The sequence below is a fragment of the Odocoileus virginianus genome, chromosome 16 (genome assembly GCF_023699985.2).
Source record: "Odocoileus virginianus isolate 20LAN1187 ecotype Illinois chromosome 16, Ovbor_1.2, whole genome shotgun sequence".
In the NCBI taxonomy this organism is placed as follows: domain Eukaryota; kingdom Metazoa; phylum Chordata; class Mammalia; order Artiodactyla; family Cervidae; genus Odocoileus; species Odocoileus virginianus.
Genome location: NC_069689.1, coordinates 2,643,947 through 2,662,716, shown reverse-complemented (window position 1 = coordinate 2,662,716; position 18,770 = coordinate 2,643,947). Strand labels below are relative to the sequence as shown.

Sequence of the window (18,770 nt, the reverse complement as noted above, 5' to 3'; positions counted from 1 at the left end):
TTTAATATAATCTACTCAGAATTCTGAGAAGTTGTTCTTACCAAGTGAGCAGCACTCACATTTGAAATATCTGAAGGATCCATTTCACTTTCTATTCTTGCTTTTTCTGCTGAAAATCTGTCTTCACTTGCTTGCAAAGGAGGTGTGTCAGCTTGCTGAATAACTGAAACACACTCTGTATCAATGTGAACAGCAGGTATTTCAGAAGTTGGAACAGAATTGTCTGGTAAGAAACTACTCCCAGAGTTCTTGACATCATCCAGTGTACTCACTGTGAACTAACAAAACATATTGTAGAATGAATCAGAGGTAACAAAAAATACTCACCAACTATTTCACTCTAGAAAAGCTGATTCTGCTTAACCCACCAACTGTGAAGCAGCAGTTGGCTGGCTAACAGACCAATCACTCATTATTTTGGTACATTTTAAGTGTTAGAAAAGAAATGTTAAGAAGCCACAAACTTTATTTACATATCTACTATGTTTAAGGGTACTGAAGTGCTTTAAGAAATTAAGCAATATATGTTAAAATTATGTTTGATTTTGGTAGGCTGATTCCTGATAGCTATACTATATGCTTCACAAAAGAAATCTAGTCACAAATATAATAAATATTATGCTTTATGTTCAAATAACTAAAGGTATTTACATAGTTTTTATGAAAACTAATATCAAATGAAGGCACTTCTCACCAAATATGTACTTTAAAGGCATTTTACTCAAAACATGGAACTCACTCTCTTTACATAACATTAATACAACCTCAATGCATCTTTCATGAAGACTCACATGATACATAATACCAAATCTTAGATCTAAAAGAGAAATATACCATAAAACGTAAAGCATATGTCAGCAAGCAATTTCCTTAAGCAATTCATATTCTTTAGACTTCAATAGCCTCTCCATTCCCCTTTAAGAATATTTAACACAAAAGCAACAGAAATGTGAAAACCATCTAGAACAAATACAACTTTTGCTTAGGTCAAATACGTTACATCTTTTAAAAATTTTAGAGTTTAGTGAACAGAACAGGACTTTATTTTCACTTTCTAACAGAGTACAGAAATAATGGGGCTATGCTTTTCAGTACTCAGAGTAATGAACTCCACGGAGAAGAACGAAAATCTAAAGTTGTGAATTTAAAACTCACTCACACCACTACTTAAATAAACATCAGATAAACACTGCAGTGACCATAAAAACCCCAGTTTGATATAGTATTCATGTAAATATTAAACTTGGCCAAGTCTTATAAACTACTTTAAAAATTCTACTATTGGTTATAACTTTAAAGTGTCCCAAAGTGTTCATTTTAGCATACACATTATTCAAATAGCATCACACTGTTTATATTGCTATCAACATTATCCATGCATCAGTCATCATGGTTTATAATCTTCTCGGTAATATTTATATTAGCATTACTGATCTTTACAATATAGTCAATCCTGTTTATTAAAAAACCAGTATCAACTTAAATAACAGAATCAAAGCTAAACTATAAAGTAACGGTGAAAATATATGAATATGCTAATTCCATTTTCAGAATGAGAGTGGAGAAAACACAGCTATTAATATTAGCTTGGCCACCATAAGCAGTGAACTTTTATACTGAAATAATTCAGCAATAATTACTCATTCGCTCTATGTATAGACTATTTCTAAAATCTCAAAATCATATAAGCTTATTCTTTGCACAAAATTAGCACTTTTTTTATAATGTTAAATTTTATAGTTAAAATATATGTTAGCAAAAATGCTAAATGTTGGTTAAGTGATGTAAAAAGTAATTTCTTCATCAAACTTACCTATATTTAAAAGTTTCTTAAAGTTTTACCCAACAGTTATGTACTGATAAACTTTATGTGCCTATGACTCTGCTCCATATTATGGGAAATTAAAATGCAATATGGGCTTCCCTGGTGGCTCAGACGGTAAAGAATCCACCTGCAATGCATGAGACCTGGGTTCGATTCCATGGTTGGGAAGATAACTTGGAGAAGGGAATGGTTACCTACTCTAGTATTCCTGCTTGGAGAATCCTATAGATAGAGAAGCCTGACAGGCTACAGTCCATGGGGTCACAAAGAGTTGGACACGACTGAGTGACTTTCACTTTCACACTTTCATAAGATACTACCCACAAGGAGTTTTCAATCTCATGTGGGAGTAAAACATATACACATTAAACAGTTATAAAACATTAAGAATAATGCAGGATTAAGAGCTATTATTATCATTAAGAAAAAAAAATGGAGTCTAAAAAAAAAAAGAAATATTCTACAGGTAAAAGAAGAAAATTTTAAAAAAGTAGTATTCTGGACTGAGAAATATTACAGTTATTTTACAACTTTTTTACTTAGTCTCTGTACCCATATCAAACAATCTCTTATATTTCACTAATGACTTTGCAGAAAACTATACTAAGTGAACAAAAATCTTTCTGTAAACAAATATCTTTCAAAAATGCATCGCTAAACCAAACAAGTAAAATAAACTTCAAATGGACTAAAAGAAGTACTGGGAATATTAATCTTAAGGAATTATTTTAAATATTAGCTAGTCACCCTATACTTGGACTATAGAAAACAAAAGTAGAGCAAGTGAAAAATGATTACTTTCATCACTTTAAAGAACGCTACAAATGAAGCAGGAGGACACCACTTTAACGAAGAAATCAAAGTCAACAAACATGGGCAAATTGGTATGATATGTCTTTAGATGTGAGGTTGCATAAGCTAAAGTGAATAATGAATAAAGAAACTGAAAAACACTGTACCAAAAAAATCTGTAATGTGTTCTTCAAAAAAATGAATGTGATGAAAAATAAAGACAGGGTGAGTAACTGATGCTGGTCAAAGATATTAAAGAAACAAAGTCAAATACAATGTATGATTCTAAGCATCGTGGATCAGGGAAAAAATTTCTGTGAAGAAATTACTGGGGCAACTGGAATTTTTGAAAATCAGACTATAAGTTTAGATAACAAATTATATAAATGTCAAATTCCCTGAATTTTATTATTATAATATGATTATGGAAAAGAGTTTTCTGTTCTTTGGATATACATGCTATAGAATTTAAAGGTGAATGGCTGTGATGTTTGTACATTACTTTCAAAAGTAACATGTAAATAAAGAGAGAAAAGGAACTGTGGCAAAATGTTAATCTGTGAATCTAGGAAAAGGGTACTGGACGGTTCATTATTCTGTTCTTGCAACTTTTCTATAGGTCTGAAATTTTTCACAATAAAAGTAAAACAATGAAGTAGAAAAATTAAGACATTCCTACATATATATATCTCCCATATAAAAAGCAGTAAAAGGACTTTCAGAATGTACTACCTGGGTTCTTTCAGCAAGAGGATGATCACATGAGTGTACTGGGTCCTTGGGCCGAGATTCTATAGTATTAGAAGGTTCATCTCCAACAAATTCACTTTTCTGTACACTTTCGTCAGGCAAAAGATGTACATTTTCTTTATCACTGTCATCCTTTGATCTTAATGCTTCTGTTGGTAATGAAGCTTTTGGCATCACTGCTGTTGATCGTGAACGAACAGGCCTTCCTCTCTGAACAGTTTCCCATCCTTCAGCATCTTTCCGTTCTATGCAGTTGAGAGAAGAAAATAAATTAAGAATTATTTAGAAGATATAAATTTTCAAAAACCTATAAAATAAAAATATTTTACAATCTAATTCTCATTGACTGTAACTAAGATATAAACATGACACTAATTACTATGCAAAGTGCATTCACGTGTGTGTGTGTATATGTGTGTATTATCTAATTCCTATGACCACACAGGGTAGGTATAATTATCCCTATCTTACAAATGATAAAACTGAGATTAAGACTGACCTAAGGCCCCACAGTCAGAAAGTAATAACATTTATATAATGTATACCATTACTGGTCGGGGCATAGACTTGGATTACTGTGATACTGAATGGTTTGCCTTGGAAAGGAAGAGAGACCATTCTGTTGTTTTTGAGACTGCATCCAAGTACTGCATTTCGGACACTTCTGTTGACTATGATGGCTACTCCATTTCTTCTGAGGGATTCTTGCTCACAGTAGTAGATATAACGGTCATCTGAGTTAAATTCACCCATTCCAGTCCATTTTAGTTCACTGATTCCTAAAACGTCGATGTTCACTCTTGCCATCTCCTGTTTGACCACTCCCAATTTGCCTTGTTTCATGGACCTGACAGTCCAGGTTCCTATGCAGTATTGCTCTTTACAGCATCAGACTTAACTTCCATCACCAGTCACATCCACAACTGGATACTGTTTTTGCTTTGGCTCCATCTCTTCACTCTTTCTGGAGTTATTTCTCCACTGATCTCCAGTAGCATATTAGGTACCTACTGACCTAGGGAGTTCATCTTTCAGTGTCCTATCTTTTTGCCTTTTCATGCTCTTCATGGTGTTCTCAAGGCAAGAATACTGAAGTGGTTTGCCATTCGCTTCTCCAGTGGACCACGTTTTGTCAGAACTCTCCACCATGACCTGTCTATCTTGGGTAGCTCTACATGGCATGGTTCATAGTTTCACTGAGTTAGACAAGGCTGTGGTCCATGTGGTCAGTTTGGTTAGTTCTCCATGGCAGAAAGTGAAGAACTACAGAGCCTCTTGATGAAAGTGAAAGAGGAGAGTGAAAAAGATGGCGTAAAATTCAACATTCAGAAAACTAAGATCATGGCATCCAGTCCCATCACTTCATGGCAAATAGATGGGGAAACAATGAAAACAGTGAGAGACTTTATTTTCTTGGGCTAAAAAAATCACTGCAGATGGTGACTGCAGCCGTGAAATTAAAAAGCACTTGCTCCTTGGAAGAAAAGCTATGACCAACCTAGACAGCATATTAAAAAGCAGAGACATTACTTTCCCAACAAAGGTCTGTCTACTCAAAGCTATGGTTTTTCCCGTAGTCATGTATGGATATGACAGTTGAACTATAAAGAAAGCTGAGAGGTGAAGAACTGATGCATTTGAACTGTGATGTTGGAAAAGACTCTTGAGAGTCTCTTGGACTGCAAGGAGATCCAACCAGTCCATCCTAAAGGAAATCAGTCCTGAATATTCATTGGAAGGACTGATGCTAAAGCTGAAACTCCAAAACTTTGGCCACCTGATGTGAAGAACTGACTCATTGGAAAGACTTGATGCTGGGAAAGATTCAAGGTGGGAGGAGAAGGGGACAAGAGAGGATGAGACAGTTGGACGGCATCACCGACTCAATGGACATGAGTTTGAGTAAGCTCCAGGAGTTAGTGATAGACAGGGAAGCCTGGTGTGCTGCGGTCCACGGGGTTGCAAAGAGTCGGACACGACTGAGCAACTGAACTGAACTGAATGTATACTATGTGCTACCACTGTTATAAATGCCTTAGATATAACTCTTAATCTTCCCCTAAGATCAGTACTATCATTCCCATATTACCAATGAGGAAACTGAGACAAAAGGTAAAGCCAAGATGTAAGTCCAGGCAAATCGGTTCTGATGTCAATGGTCTAATGGATATGTAAAAACTGCCTCTTCATCTTTTAGAATCCAAACATAGGCCTACCTCCAAAGTTCAAGTACTTTTCACCTTAGTATCAAAAGTATACCCTGACTTAGCAAAAAAGGAAAAAAAAAACTATTTTAATGATCATAAGATTATAGAATGTTAATTGAATGAACACTTGAGGACCTAGTTCAGTATTTTACCATACACATAAAAAAATGAGGGCCTATGTCCAAAGACACAGAGCAAAATAGCCTAAAATAAATATGAATCTTCTACTACGTTTCAAAATGTCACAACCTGAGGTATACACCTATACAGTTAATAGCCATAATTTTTAAGTTTATAGGCTAAAATGTAGTGTGTCAACATGAAGATATCTAGTTCTGGCCAAGATGGAGTAGCCTGACTTGCATTTCCAGGTCCTCCTTCTTACAACTAAGAACTCTGGAAAACACACAAAATAAGCACAGGAAGATTTTAAAAGACAGAAAGAGAGAGGTGGACTGCCTAGTGACCCTGGGAGTTAAAAGCAGCATAGAAATGAGTTCTCTGTGTTTCCTAATTGCTTTCTATACATGACAGGATGGTACAAAGGCCTCCAACCCAGAAAGAACAAATGATACAGACAAAACAGGCATCAGCAAAGCTTGTTTTGCCAAGCTGAAAGGCAGAGGAAACGATGACCTAAGAAAATAATCATTTTGGCAATCCTCGTTCTATTCAGCCAAGCATCAGGGGAAAACTTGCACCTTATGGTTTCAATAGGGCTAAGTAGAGAGTTGAACTTCCACTGCCCACGTGGTAGAAACAGATGGTCCGACTCCCTCACCAAAACAGTGTCAGCAAAGTTGAAGAGTGAGCTGAGTTTCTCCCTCCAAATGACATTAAACAAGGCAGTAGGAGCTGGAGTTAGTCAGCACTCTACTTTTCCCCAACCCTAGTGTCAGTGGGAAACTGAACTTTCATACCCACTGAGCAGCAGTGAGACTTAATGAGGCAGTGAGAGTCAGAAGTGGTAGACACTGATCCGCCCCACGCACAGTCATAAGGGTCCGATGCTGGGCACAGCCTCCACCTTCATCCAACATCAAAGACACACAGAATGAGTCAATATTCTGATCTCCCTCACCCGCAGTGTTAGCAGATCCCATATAGAAAGCTGAGCTTTCACCCTCACCAACATCATTGCCACAGAGTAAATTAGTAGAAGACACATTTATTCAGCACATGGATCCCATCTCACCTGTGATGACGCCGGCAGGACCCATCAGAAAGCTAAGATTCCACTCCACCTCACACAGGTAAGTCAGGACTCAGTCCTCCCTTCACGCTGCCCCTCCCTTGTGTCAGTGGGGGCACAGAAGAGAACGAATAAAAACTTTCCAAACTTAGTGAAAGATATAAAACTAAAGGAACTAAAAAGGTATAAAACTAAGAGAACTAGGAAATCCAAAGAAACTGATGCTAAAACACATCATAATGAAACCTCTGAAAACAAAAAACAAAGAAAAATTCTTAGAAGAAGCTGTGGGGGTGGGGACAAGAAGCCATAGGGAAAAGATAAATTATCTATAGCAGAACATCAGTTTTAACGACAGCAAATTACTCCTCTGAAACACTGAAGGCCTCTAGGAAATGGCACAACTTTCAAGGACTGAAAGAATTATCAATCGCAAATTCTATAATCAGTGAAACTATGCTTCAGGAATGAAGAATAAATAAGGCATTCTCAGATGAAAAGAAAACTAAGCAAATGTGTCACTAGCAAACCAGCCCTTAAAGGATGACCAAAGGAAATTCCCTAAAGAGAAACTAAATAAGTTTTAAAAAGAAGAACATGGACCAAATTTTCCAACCAAAAGACTTAGAGTGGCATACTAGATAATAAAACAAAGCATACAGTTATAACTGGAAATGGAACAACAGACTGGTTCCAAATAGGAAAAGGAGTACGTCAAGGCTGTATATTGTCACCATGCTTATTTCACTTATATGCAGAGTACATCATGAGAAATGCTGGGCTGGAAGAAGCTTTTCTGGAATCAAGATTGCAGGGAGAAACATCAATAACCTCAGATATGCAGATGATACCGCCCTTATGGCAGAAAGTGAAGAAGAACTAAAGAGCCTCTTGATGAACGTGAAACAGGAGAGTGAAAAAGTTGGCTTAAAGCTCAATATTCAGAAAACTAAGATATGGAATCCAGTCCCATCACTTCATGGCAAATAGATGGGTTAACAGTGGAAACAGTGGCTGACTATTTTGGGGGGCTCCAAAATCACTGCAGATGGTGATTTCAGCCATGAAATTAAAAGACGCTTACTCCTTGGAAGGAAAGTCATGACCAAACTAGACAGCATATTAAAAAGCAGAGACATTACTTTGCCAACAAAGGTCTGTCTAGTCAAAGCTATGGTTTTTCCTTTAGTCATGTATGGATGTGAGAGTTGGACTATAAAGAAAGCTGAATGCCGAGGAATTGATACTTTTGAACCGTGGTGCTGGAGAAGACTCTTGAGAGTCCCTTGGACTGAAAGCAGATCAAATTAGTCAATCCTAGAGGAAATAAATCCTGAATATTCACTGGAAGGCCCAATGCTGACGCTAAAGCTCCAATACTTTGGACACCTGATGCAAAGAGCTGACTCACTAGAAAAGACCCTGATGTTGGGAAAGACTGAAGGCAGGAGGAGAAGGGGATGACAGAGGATGAGATGGTTGGATGGCATCACCGACTCAATGGACATGAGTTTGAGCAAGCTCCAGGAGATGGTGAAGGACAGGGAAGCCTGGTATGCTACAGTCCATGGGGTCACAAAGAGTCAGACACAACCGAGCGACTGAACAATAGGCCATGCCATTATATGATTCACTACGTGGAAGATATTTTATTTCAAGGGAAAAAAATACTTACAAAATGCTCATTCCTGTGACTAATATATTAACTCATTATCTTATTGTTTAAATATTGTGACTATGTTACTACATTTATTTATACTTTAAAATAAGGACTAGATGGAACCTATAATCTTTTATTTGAAAAATATGCATTTTGAAATCTGCAAGGGGAAAGCACACTTAGATTTTTTGTTGTTTTCTTAAACTTTTTACTATTTTTTCATTATTTTATCATTTATTATATTTATACATTTTATTACGAAGATTTTCAAATATAGTACACAGAAAATAGCATTATGAACTCCCTGCTCTAATCACTAAGCTTCAATAATTGTCAACATTCTCCTGCTCTTATTTCATTTCTTCTTCCCTATTGTTTTTTCTGAAATATTTTTTGAAATTTTACTTATTTTGGCAGCCCTAGGTCTCCGTTGCTGTGAAGGCTCTTCTCCAGCTGCGGAGAGCGGGGTTACTCTCTAGTTGAGGTACCTGGGTTTCTCGCCGCTGTGGCTTCTCCTCTTGTGGAGCATGGGCACCAGGGTGTCGGAGTCTCGGGAGCTGTAGCCCGTGGGCTCAGGAGCTGTGGCTCCGGGCTCTAGAGCACAGGCTCCGGAGTTGTGGTGCACGGGCTTAGCTGCTCCGCAGCATGTGGGACCATCCCAAATCAGGGATCAAACCTGTGTCTCTTGCTTTGGAAGGCAGATTTTTTTTTTAACCACAGAGCCACCAGGGAAGCCCTGTAATATTTTAAAAGAAATCCTAGAAACATCACTTCTCCTGGAAATATTCAGTATGTGTCCTTTTTTTAATGTACTTTTTTAAAGCATTGGGTTTTTTCTGTCTGGCTTTGCTGGCTCTTTGTGCCATGCAAGCTCTTCTCCAGTTGCAGCGAGCAGCGCCTCTTTCGTTGTGGTGCACCGGCTTCTCACCGCAGGGGCCTCTCTTGTGGAGCTCAAGAGAAGGGCGCATGTGGCTTCAATAGTTGAGGCACGTGGGCTCTGGATCACAGGCCCAAACAGCTGTGAAACAGAGGCTTAGTTGCTCCGCAGCATGTGGGATCTTCCCCGATCAGGGATCAAAACCTGTGTCTCCTACATTGGCAGGCAGAATTTTTACCACTGAGCCACCAGGGAAACCCAGTGTGTGTCTTTAAAAGATAGAACTTTTAAAATGTAACAACATCATTAACATAACCAACAAAATTACTAATAATACCTTAAATCATATACCGTCCAGTCATATTCAATTTTAATCCATGTTTTTTTTTTTTAATATCATATGTAGTTTATTTTATTTTTTTTTTAATTTTTATTAGTTGGAGGCTAATTACTTTACATCATTACAGTAGTTTTTGTTATACATTGATATGAATTAGCCATGGATTTACATGTATTCCCCATCCCAGTCCCCCCTCCCACCTCCCTCTCCACCCGATCCCTCTGGGTCTTCCCAGTGCACCAGGCCCGAGCACTTGTCTCATGTACCCAACCTGAGCTGGTTATCCGTTTCACCCTAGATAATACACATGTTTCAATGCTGTTCTCCTGAAACATCCCACCCTCGCCTTCTCCCAGAGTCCACAAGTCTGTTCCATACATCTGAGTCTCTTTTTCTGTTTTGCATATAGGCTTATCGTTACCATCTTTCTAAAGTCCATATATATGTGTTAGTATACTGTAATGGTCTTTATCTTTCTGGCTTACTTCGCTCTGTATAATGGGCTCCAGTTTCATCCATCTCATTAGAAGTGATTCAAATGAAAAATTTATTTATCTCTGTTCTATACTTCAAGTATATATAAAAAATTATAAAATTATAAAATCAACCTCATAAAAATCAAATATACAAAAAGAAAAAAACAACTAAATTATGAAATTAAGTTTAACAAAAGATTTTTGATTCCAGATAATTTAACTGGCTCACCCTTAGGAACACTATGATTAATTACTTTATAAAGAAAAACAGCCTTTTTGAAAGCTTCTTTATAGAAAAAAATACTGCTTAAAACTTGGACCTAATCCAGTAACCAATAAGATGGCCAATACAAACATTATCACGCAATTTTTTTAAAAACCTGAAATAAATGAAGCAATTCAAAAGAAGAGTATATCAAAATGGAAACTATAACACAGGTCTATTAAACACTAAGAAATTATTTGTGGACAAATTACATCTTTAATGAAAATTTCAGTAAAAACTATATCGAAAAATCATTCCCATAAATAAGGATACTTCTTAAAAACAGTAAATCATTATTTAAACTATCAGAGAACTTCTAAATACTTAAAAATAATTTTAGAGATGTGCCCAAAGCTCAAAACTATATTTCACACCACCATTTTTACACTCCAGAATTTTCACAAATGTCATTAGTAAAGTAGTACAAAATTCAAGTCAATACAACCAACAATTTCAAAAGCACTGTGATAATCTTAACCTGTTTTTTGTTATTTTTTTTATTTATCATTATATTTAATTCACTAATATTTTGTTCAATGTTCAAGATAAAATGTTGCTTTATTGTAATATCCTTTTAGGTTTTGATATTAAGGTTATAAAATGATCTCTCTTTTATTCTGAGGAAGAGTTTCTTTAAGATTGAAGCTATCTTTACCTAAAATCTTTGGAAGACTTCACAGGTGAAGCCATCGTGACCTGGAATTTTCTTTATGAAAAAATGCTTCATTATTAACCCATATTCTCTTTTATACTTATAAGTTCCTTCAAGTTTTTCTAATTCTTGCTATGCAATTTTTGTTATATTTTTCAAGTATTTATCAATTTCTTCTAAGTTTCTAAGTTTAGTGTATAATATTGGTCATAATTTTAATATTTGTGGGATCTCTAACAATGCCCTTGTTTCATTCCTGGTACTAGGCCTTGTCTCCTCTTTTTCTTGCTATCACTAGAAATTTGTTAATTTTATTAGTCTATTTGAATAACTACATTTTGGCTTTGTTAATTTCTCTATGTTCTCACCTATAAACCTTTTCCTTCCATGTTCCTTGGGTCTAACTTGTTCTTTTCTAATTTCTTGAAATGGACAAAATGTGGATTATAGGTTTTCCTCTTTTCTAGCTGGTATAATTGAGGCTAGAAATTTTCCTCAAAGCATAGCTTTAACCAGACCCAAAGATTTTTAAATGTTCATTTTTCTTTCTAATTTCATCATGACTTCTTCCCTGACTCGTGGACTTTTCAGAAATATATTCCAAAGTTATAAAAATTTGAGAATTGCATGGTTATCTTTTTATAATTAATTTCTAGCTTCATTCCACCGTGTTCAGACAGAAGGAGTTCAATCACCCAACAGCTGTTGAAACGTTTAATGGCTCAGCATGTGTCAATTTTGGTAAATATTCCATGTGTGCTTGAATATGTATTTCAATTTACAGTTACAGCCATAAGAAAGTAAGCAGCCTGTATTAAAATTAATCTTCCTGTCAAACACAACTACAAGAGCTAGACAAAATAAATAAATGAACTGTTTAAAGGCACCGGAAAGCAACCAATATAGGCAAGATTTGAGGAATTACAATTCCTGAGAAAAGAGGCAACAATATGAGATCCACATTCACCCTAGAACTTTCCCTGAAGACTGCTGGAATTCACAGTGCAGGCAAAGTGACTCCTTGCAGAAACCACCAGCCCTATCTAGCTCAGATAGATACTGGAGTTCATTGAATCTAAAGCAACTGGGACGTCAAGGAAAAATAATCATGGAGACCTGGGAATTGAAGAAGAGTAAGCCAAAAAAAATCTGCATTCAATCTTCCCTTAAGAAGTCTGACAACTGCTAAGCTTTGCATATACAAGGCAAGACTCCAAGAAATTCAGAAGAAAACAGCAGCTGGGGTGCTAACGAGCTAAGCAGATATTGTAGCAACTGTACGGGGCTGAGGAAACAAAAGCTGGAATTCAGGAATGAAGTGGTCTTGGCAAACACCCCAGGTTTTCAGTTAAGACCCCAAAAGGAACAAGAAAAAACTAAAACATATCAACTTTAATAAAACCTCAAGGCAACCCTGACAGGATTAAGGTGCTCTGTTTGTTCTCTTATTGCCATAAAAAAAATACATTTTTAGAAAAAGCCCCTGTAACTTTTAATACACAATGTAAACATTCAATTAAATATAGCTGCATACTAATAAAATAACTGAATAATAAATGAACAACAAAAAACCAAAAACTCCCCAAAAATGTTTTTCAAAGTTAACAAATCCATGGATAGTTCTGACATTTCACTTCTCAGACACAAAATTTCTAAATAGCTGTTATTAATATATTCAAGAAAATATGGGTTGGACATAGAACAGAGGATTAGTGCAATAACTAAAATACATATCAATAAAAAGTTTCCAGACTGAAATGGAAAAGAGTCCATAGGAATGGAAAAGAGAAAGCATTATTTGTCAGATGTATCAATTACATAAAGTTAACTAATCAAGTTGTTTGGATATTTTTATATTTACTGATCTTTATCTATATATACTATCAGTTGAGATAGTTATGTTAAAATCTCCCAGTATAAATATAGACTTTTTTTAATTTTTCCTTTCACTCCTGCCTGGTTTTGCTTTATATGTTTTAAAGATATGTATATATATATATATATATATATATATGTTTATATCTAAAGCAATTTAAAATTACTTTATCTTTCTGATGAGATGACCCTTTAGTACTTAAAAATAAAAATCTCTCTTTAAAATGCTTCCTATCTACTCCATTTTGTCTGGTTATTCTAAAAATACTAGTTTTGATTTGAATAGGGTATGTATAGAATATCTTTCATCTTTCCCTGTCTTTTTCTTTTGACTTTTCCATGTCTTCATATGGAAGGTACATCTCTTGTAAGTAGAATACAGGTTTATTTTTTTTAAATGGCTTTATAATTTTTGTTTTTAAAATTTAGTATTTAGACCATTTATATTTAATGTAGGGACTGATAGAATTGCATTTACTTCTAATACACTACGGTTTGTTTTTTATTTGTCTTATCTGTTTTGTGTTTCTTTTTTCCTCTTCTCTGGTTTTCTTTTGGATTAATCAAAAGGATTATTAGTTGAACATTCTTTTATTCTTCTCTTTTGCTTTCTTGAGTTTATAACACATCCTTGACTTATATCTAATACAAATTATTTTGTAACTTCCTAGATAATGCTAGTTCACTTTCATGCATTGGAGAAGGAAATGGCAACCCACTCCAGTGTTCTTGCCTGGAGAGTCCCAGGGATGGCGGAGCCTGGTGGGCTGCCGTCTATGGGGTCGCACAGAGTCGGACACGACTGAAGCGACTTAGCAGCAGCAGCAGCAGATAATGCTAGAACCTAGATAATATAAACTCCATTTTTCTGCTTTTATCTTTTGAATTATTGTCATAAATTTTCATTCTACATACATGTCAAGCTCCACAAGACATTGTTCCATAGTCAATACACATTTAATGTTATCTACATGTCTACTCCTTCCAGTGTTCTTCATTCCTTCACGTATTTTTGGGTTTCTATCTGGGATCATTTACGTGCCTGAGGAACTCTGCAGCATTTTTTTTAGTGTAAGTCTGCTAATTACAAATTCTCTCCTTTTTTATTTATCTAGAATTACCTTTATGTCACCTTCATTTTGAAGGTTATTTTTGCTGGATGTAGAATTCTATCTTGCCAGTTATTTTCTTTCAGCACCTTAAAAGATCTCATTCTACTCGCATCTGGCTTTTATCTGCTATGAGTTTACTGTTGCTCCTTTGAAAAGTCTTTTTTCTAAAAAAGTCTTTCTTTGGCCGGAGCCTGCGACCGAGTGGGAGTGGAGTAGGGCGGCCGTCGGTGCCGACTCTTTCCTCCTGCCCTCGGTCCAGTCAGCGGGTTGATTAGGCCATCGGCCCTCAAGCCGAGACTTGTCTCTTATTTAGTTCTGGGGAGCGCCTGGCCGACATGAGTGATGCAGAGGAGAACAACTTCGAGGGCAGAGAGTCTCGCTCTCAGTCAAAATCTCCAACGGGAACTCCTGCTGGTGTAAAATCGGAGAGCAGGTCAGGATCTCGTAGTCCATCAAGGGTTTCCAAACACTCTGAATCCCATTCTCGATCAAGATCAAAATCCAGGTCGAGGTCAAGGAGGCATTCTCATAGACGTTACACTCGATCCAGATCCCATTCTCACTCTCATAGGAGACGGTCTCGAAGTAGGTCATACACACCAGAATACCGGCGTCGAAGGAGCCGAAGTCATTCTCCAATGTCTAACGGGAGAAGACATACAGGCAGCAGGGCAAATCCTGATCCCAATACTTGTCTAGGAGTGTTTGGCCTCAGTTTGTACACAACAGAGAGAGATCTTCGCGAAGTATTTTCTCGATATGGACCGTTGAGTGGTGTCAATGTGGTTTATGACCAGCGAACTGGACGGTCACGAGGATTTGCTTTTGTTTATTTCGAGAGAATAGATGACTCAAAGGAGGCTATGGAAAGCGCAAATGGAATGGAACTGCATGGTAGAAGAATTCGGGTGGATTATTCTATCACCAAGAGAGCACACACACACCAACACCAGGCGTATACATGGTTAGACCAACTCACAGTGGCGGCGGTGGCGGCGGCGGCGGGGGTGGCGGTGGAGGAGGCGGCTGACGTCGAGAGTCTTACTATGATTGAGGATACGATCGTGGGTACGACAGATACGAAGACTATGATTACCGGTACAGAAGAAGATCACCTTCTCCTTATTACAGTCGATACAGATCACGATCAAGATCTCGATCCTACAGCCCAAGACGCTATTAATAAGCAGAGCGGTTGCAGTTGAGGACATCTTTTTCTCTTTTTTTAAATTCTGGATTTCCCCAAGCTTCTAATCCTCCCTATTCCTCAAAAAGAACCCTTAAAAAAATCTTTGGTTTGTTTAGCATCTACACTTTGTCAATTGTATTGCTATTTTCCACCCCTTTTATTATATTCTTAAAGATGTAATTGTCACTTTTGAGTAGTTAAACATCTTGAGTAAAAAAGGAACCCCCAGTGTTATGCTTTGTAAATGATTTTTTTGTTTGTTTTTTGCTTTTATGGGAAATTCACTCCTATCTTATCAAAATGAGGAAAGAAATGATCTTTTTAAAGCTTCTTTTGTGTTAGATATTGTATTAGACATTGTATTAGAGGTCTGCATTTACTACAAACTCCTTTTTTAACTTTCTTTTGGGGAAGTTAGTAGTAGTTCAGTCAGGTCAAGTTTGTCTGGGGTGGCATGGAACAAAATCAAATAGTTGAGTGTAGAAAGTTTGAAGCTATAGAAAAAATGCTTACTTGGTCATTTCTTTTGAAGAACAGAATTTTTGAACCCTAAAAATTACATCGTTTTTTTTTTTTTTAGAAATGAAAAGCTTGTGGACTCCTGCAAAACATGTTGTATTTAAAATACATTTGTTGAAACTTAAAAAAAAAAAAAGTCTTTTTTTAAAACTTTGATTATTTGCAGAGATTTTCTAGTATTTTTTTTAGTATTTTCAGTATATTGCATCTAGATGAGATTTATTTTGTATTTTTCCTACTTAGAGGTTTACAGCATTTCTTGAATATAAGACTTTTATGTCTTTTGCAGTTTGGGAAAATCTTCAGTGATTATTACCTCCTCAAATGTTGCTTTTGCACCATTCACTCCATCCCTTCACAGACTCCATTTACGTGTGTGCCTCTTATGCTCTTCGCTGCATTCTATTTTTCTTTTTTTTAAATTTTCTTTATATCCTTTATTTTCTTTATATTCTTTTCTATTCTATAAAGTGATAGAACTTTGGAATCTCTTCATGATTTAACCTCAGCATTTTCTACTGACTTAGAATTAATTCAATACCAAGTTTCTTAAAATTTTAAATCTCTTCTAACATGTGCAACCACATTAGCTGCTTTAAGAATTTCACTTATTTTTTTGGATTCCTCTCTTACAAAGCACTGTGACCATAAAAAAATCTGGATTGGTTGCTCCCTAGACATGCACACTGCAAATATCCTGGGATCACCACCACAAAATTATTACCTTTGCCTCTTTCTGTAGTAGTGACAGTGTTGATGAAGTTAAAAAAAAAATGTTAAGACCTTGCATGTTTGAAATGTCTTTAATCGACTCTCACATCTAATGGATAATTTGGCTGGACATAGGATTTTAGCTTTGAAATTACCTTTCTCCAGAATTTTGAAGACACTGTTCAATTTTCTTGTGGCTTCTGGTAATTCTGCAAAAGTTGATTTTTTTTTTATTGATTCAGAATCAATTCTGATTCTTGGTCATTTGTATATAAACTGTTCTTTTCTATTTTTAGAGCCTCTCATCATCTGTATTACTCATAAATTTCCCAACAAATTTTGATGTCACTCTACTTTCATCCATTATACTGGACATTTAATGAATGGCCCTTATGGTTAAAAGCTTATTATCTTCATGTTAAACAAAAGTTTCTTTAATTATTTCATGACTTCTTCCTTTATCTTTCTATAACCCATTATTATTCAAATAGGGGATAGTCTCATTAACTATTTTTATATAAGAAAACTAAAACTTAACATCTTAAAATACTAATCATCTTATTTCCATGAAAGTCTTTGAGTCAGGAATCTGAAGAGTGCTCAGTTTCTGTGGGGGAGGTATAGAGGGTACTCTTCTCATCTCCACCTGGTGTCAGCGAGGGTTATTCAACTCAAATCAGAGAGTGCATGATAGCCTCACCACATTCCTACAGTTTTGATATTAGTTACTGACTTGAGATAGTTCTTCCCCTGGCCACTTTCTCTTCATATGGTCTCTCATTATTCAGCAGCCTATCTTGGGCTTCTTTACAGGGCAGTTGGCTTCTAACAAGAAAACTGACGCTGCAAGGACTCTTTACCAGGTACACTGGGAATTTACTAAATGTCACTCTACATACATTCTACTGATCATATCAAGTCACAGGACCAACCAAAGACTTATGGGGAGAAAAACAGACTCTACTACTTGACAGTGGGAATGGTGTGCATGCACATGGATGAGAGAAGTTGTCCAGACCCATTTTCGCAACAATCTACCACAATTCACAACCTAGCTTCAAATTGCCAAAGTCTTCCAAAACTACCAGACATTCATCCAATTACAGAATCAGCCTCAAAGACCAGTATCTCATGATCTATACCAGATCTGTGGAGAAGGCAATGGTACCCCACTCCAGTACTCTTGCCTGGAAAATTCCATGGACGGAAGAGCCTGGTAGGCTGCAGTCCATGGAGTCATGAAGAGTTGGACATGACTGAGCGACTTCACTTTCACTTTTCACTTTTCATGCATTGGAGAAGGAAATGGCAACCCACTCGAGTATTCTTGCCTGGATAATCCCAGGGATGGGGGAGCTTGGTGGGCTGACGTCTATAGGTCAGTCAGACACAACTGAAGCGACTTAGCAGCAGCAGCAGCATACCAGACCTGGATGAGTTACTCAGGTATGGGTTCTTTTGATCTGGAAACCTCACAGTTCAGTAGGAGGAGTGGGTATGAAGAGGAAGAAAGATTGAGGCGTCTTAACATTATGAATAGTCTTTCACTTAACTTCTTTATTTTTCAATACAATACTCCCATCTTTCAATGTAGCTGGTATCCCTTGGGTCAAATACTATCTTCTGTACCTTCTCAAGAGAATGAACCTCCAATATTTTGTGGGGTGAGTAAGATACATCTACTCTCATCCTACTATTCAGAGTAATGAAGAATTGAGGAAGATTCAAGATTCTTCTTAACTTATAATCCCTATCTATACTCTCACGTCCAAAGATACCTGCTCACACCAATTTTTGATCTTTTGGAAGTTATATGGAACAAATTGGATTGCCTGACATTGACAGTTTTGCCCACTCTCAGAGCTGAGAATTCAGCGAGCTTACTCAAATGTCACCACTGGTCTTTCTACTTTCCAACTTTTGCTCATATCATCTCTTCTCCTGTCTCTTTTTAAGTCCTTCCATATCATTTCAGTTGAGTTTGGGGACAGAGTAAGGTAACTGTTTGTGCTCACTTTGTCATCTTTAACAAAAGCCAACTTTATAGCATATTATTAAAAACTTGAGTATTATAGCTACTGCAGTTATAAATTGAACTTAAGTTATATACCATAATTCAGTGCACAGTTCAGTTGCTCAGTCGCGTCCAACTCTTTGTGACCCCATGAACTGCAGCACCACCAGGCTCCCCTGTCCATCACCAACTCCCAGAGTTTGCTCACAGTGCACAACAGTGCATCAAAACCCCAAAATGGAAAACTAAAGTGATCAAAAACAAAATTCCCTGGTACATTAACAATATTATTTTTCAGTCTAGCCATAATTAAG

At 36.5% G+C, this 18,770-nt stretch overlaps 1 protein-coding gene and 1 pseudogene across 8 annotated transcripts in view; one reads left to right on the top strand and one right to left on the bottom strand.

Annotated features, from left to right (window-relative positions):
• Positions 1 to 18,770, bottom strand: part of SCAPER (S-phase cyclin A associated protein in the ER) — a 400,938-nt gene that overhangs the window by 294,594 nt on the left and 87,574 nt on the right. For 5 of the 8 annotated variants that reach the window (XM_020886983.2, XM_020886987.2, XM_020886985.2 and 2 more), the window contains 2 exons: positions 3,350 to 3,612; positions 42 to 278 (listed from right to left, as the gene is read on the bottom strand). In XM_020886983.2, the coding sequence (XP_020742642.2) occupies positions 42 to 278; positions 3,350 to 3,612 (500 nt within the window). Of the gene's footprint in view, positions 1 to 41; positions 279 to 3,349; positions 3,613 to 14,032; positions 14,292 to 16,597; positions 16,693 to 18,770 lie in introns of those variants that run through there. The other 3 variants (XM_020886991.2, XM_020886990.2, XM_020886986.2) reach the window with 3 other exon arrangements.
• On the top strand, positions 14,278 to 15,206 carry LOC110133211 (transformer-2 protein homolog alpha pseudogene; annotated as a pseudogene).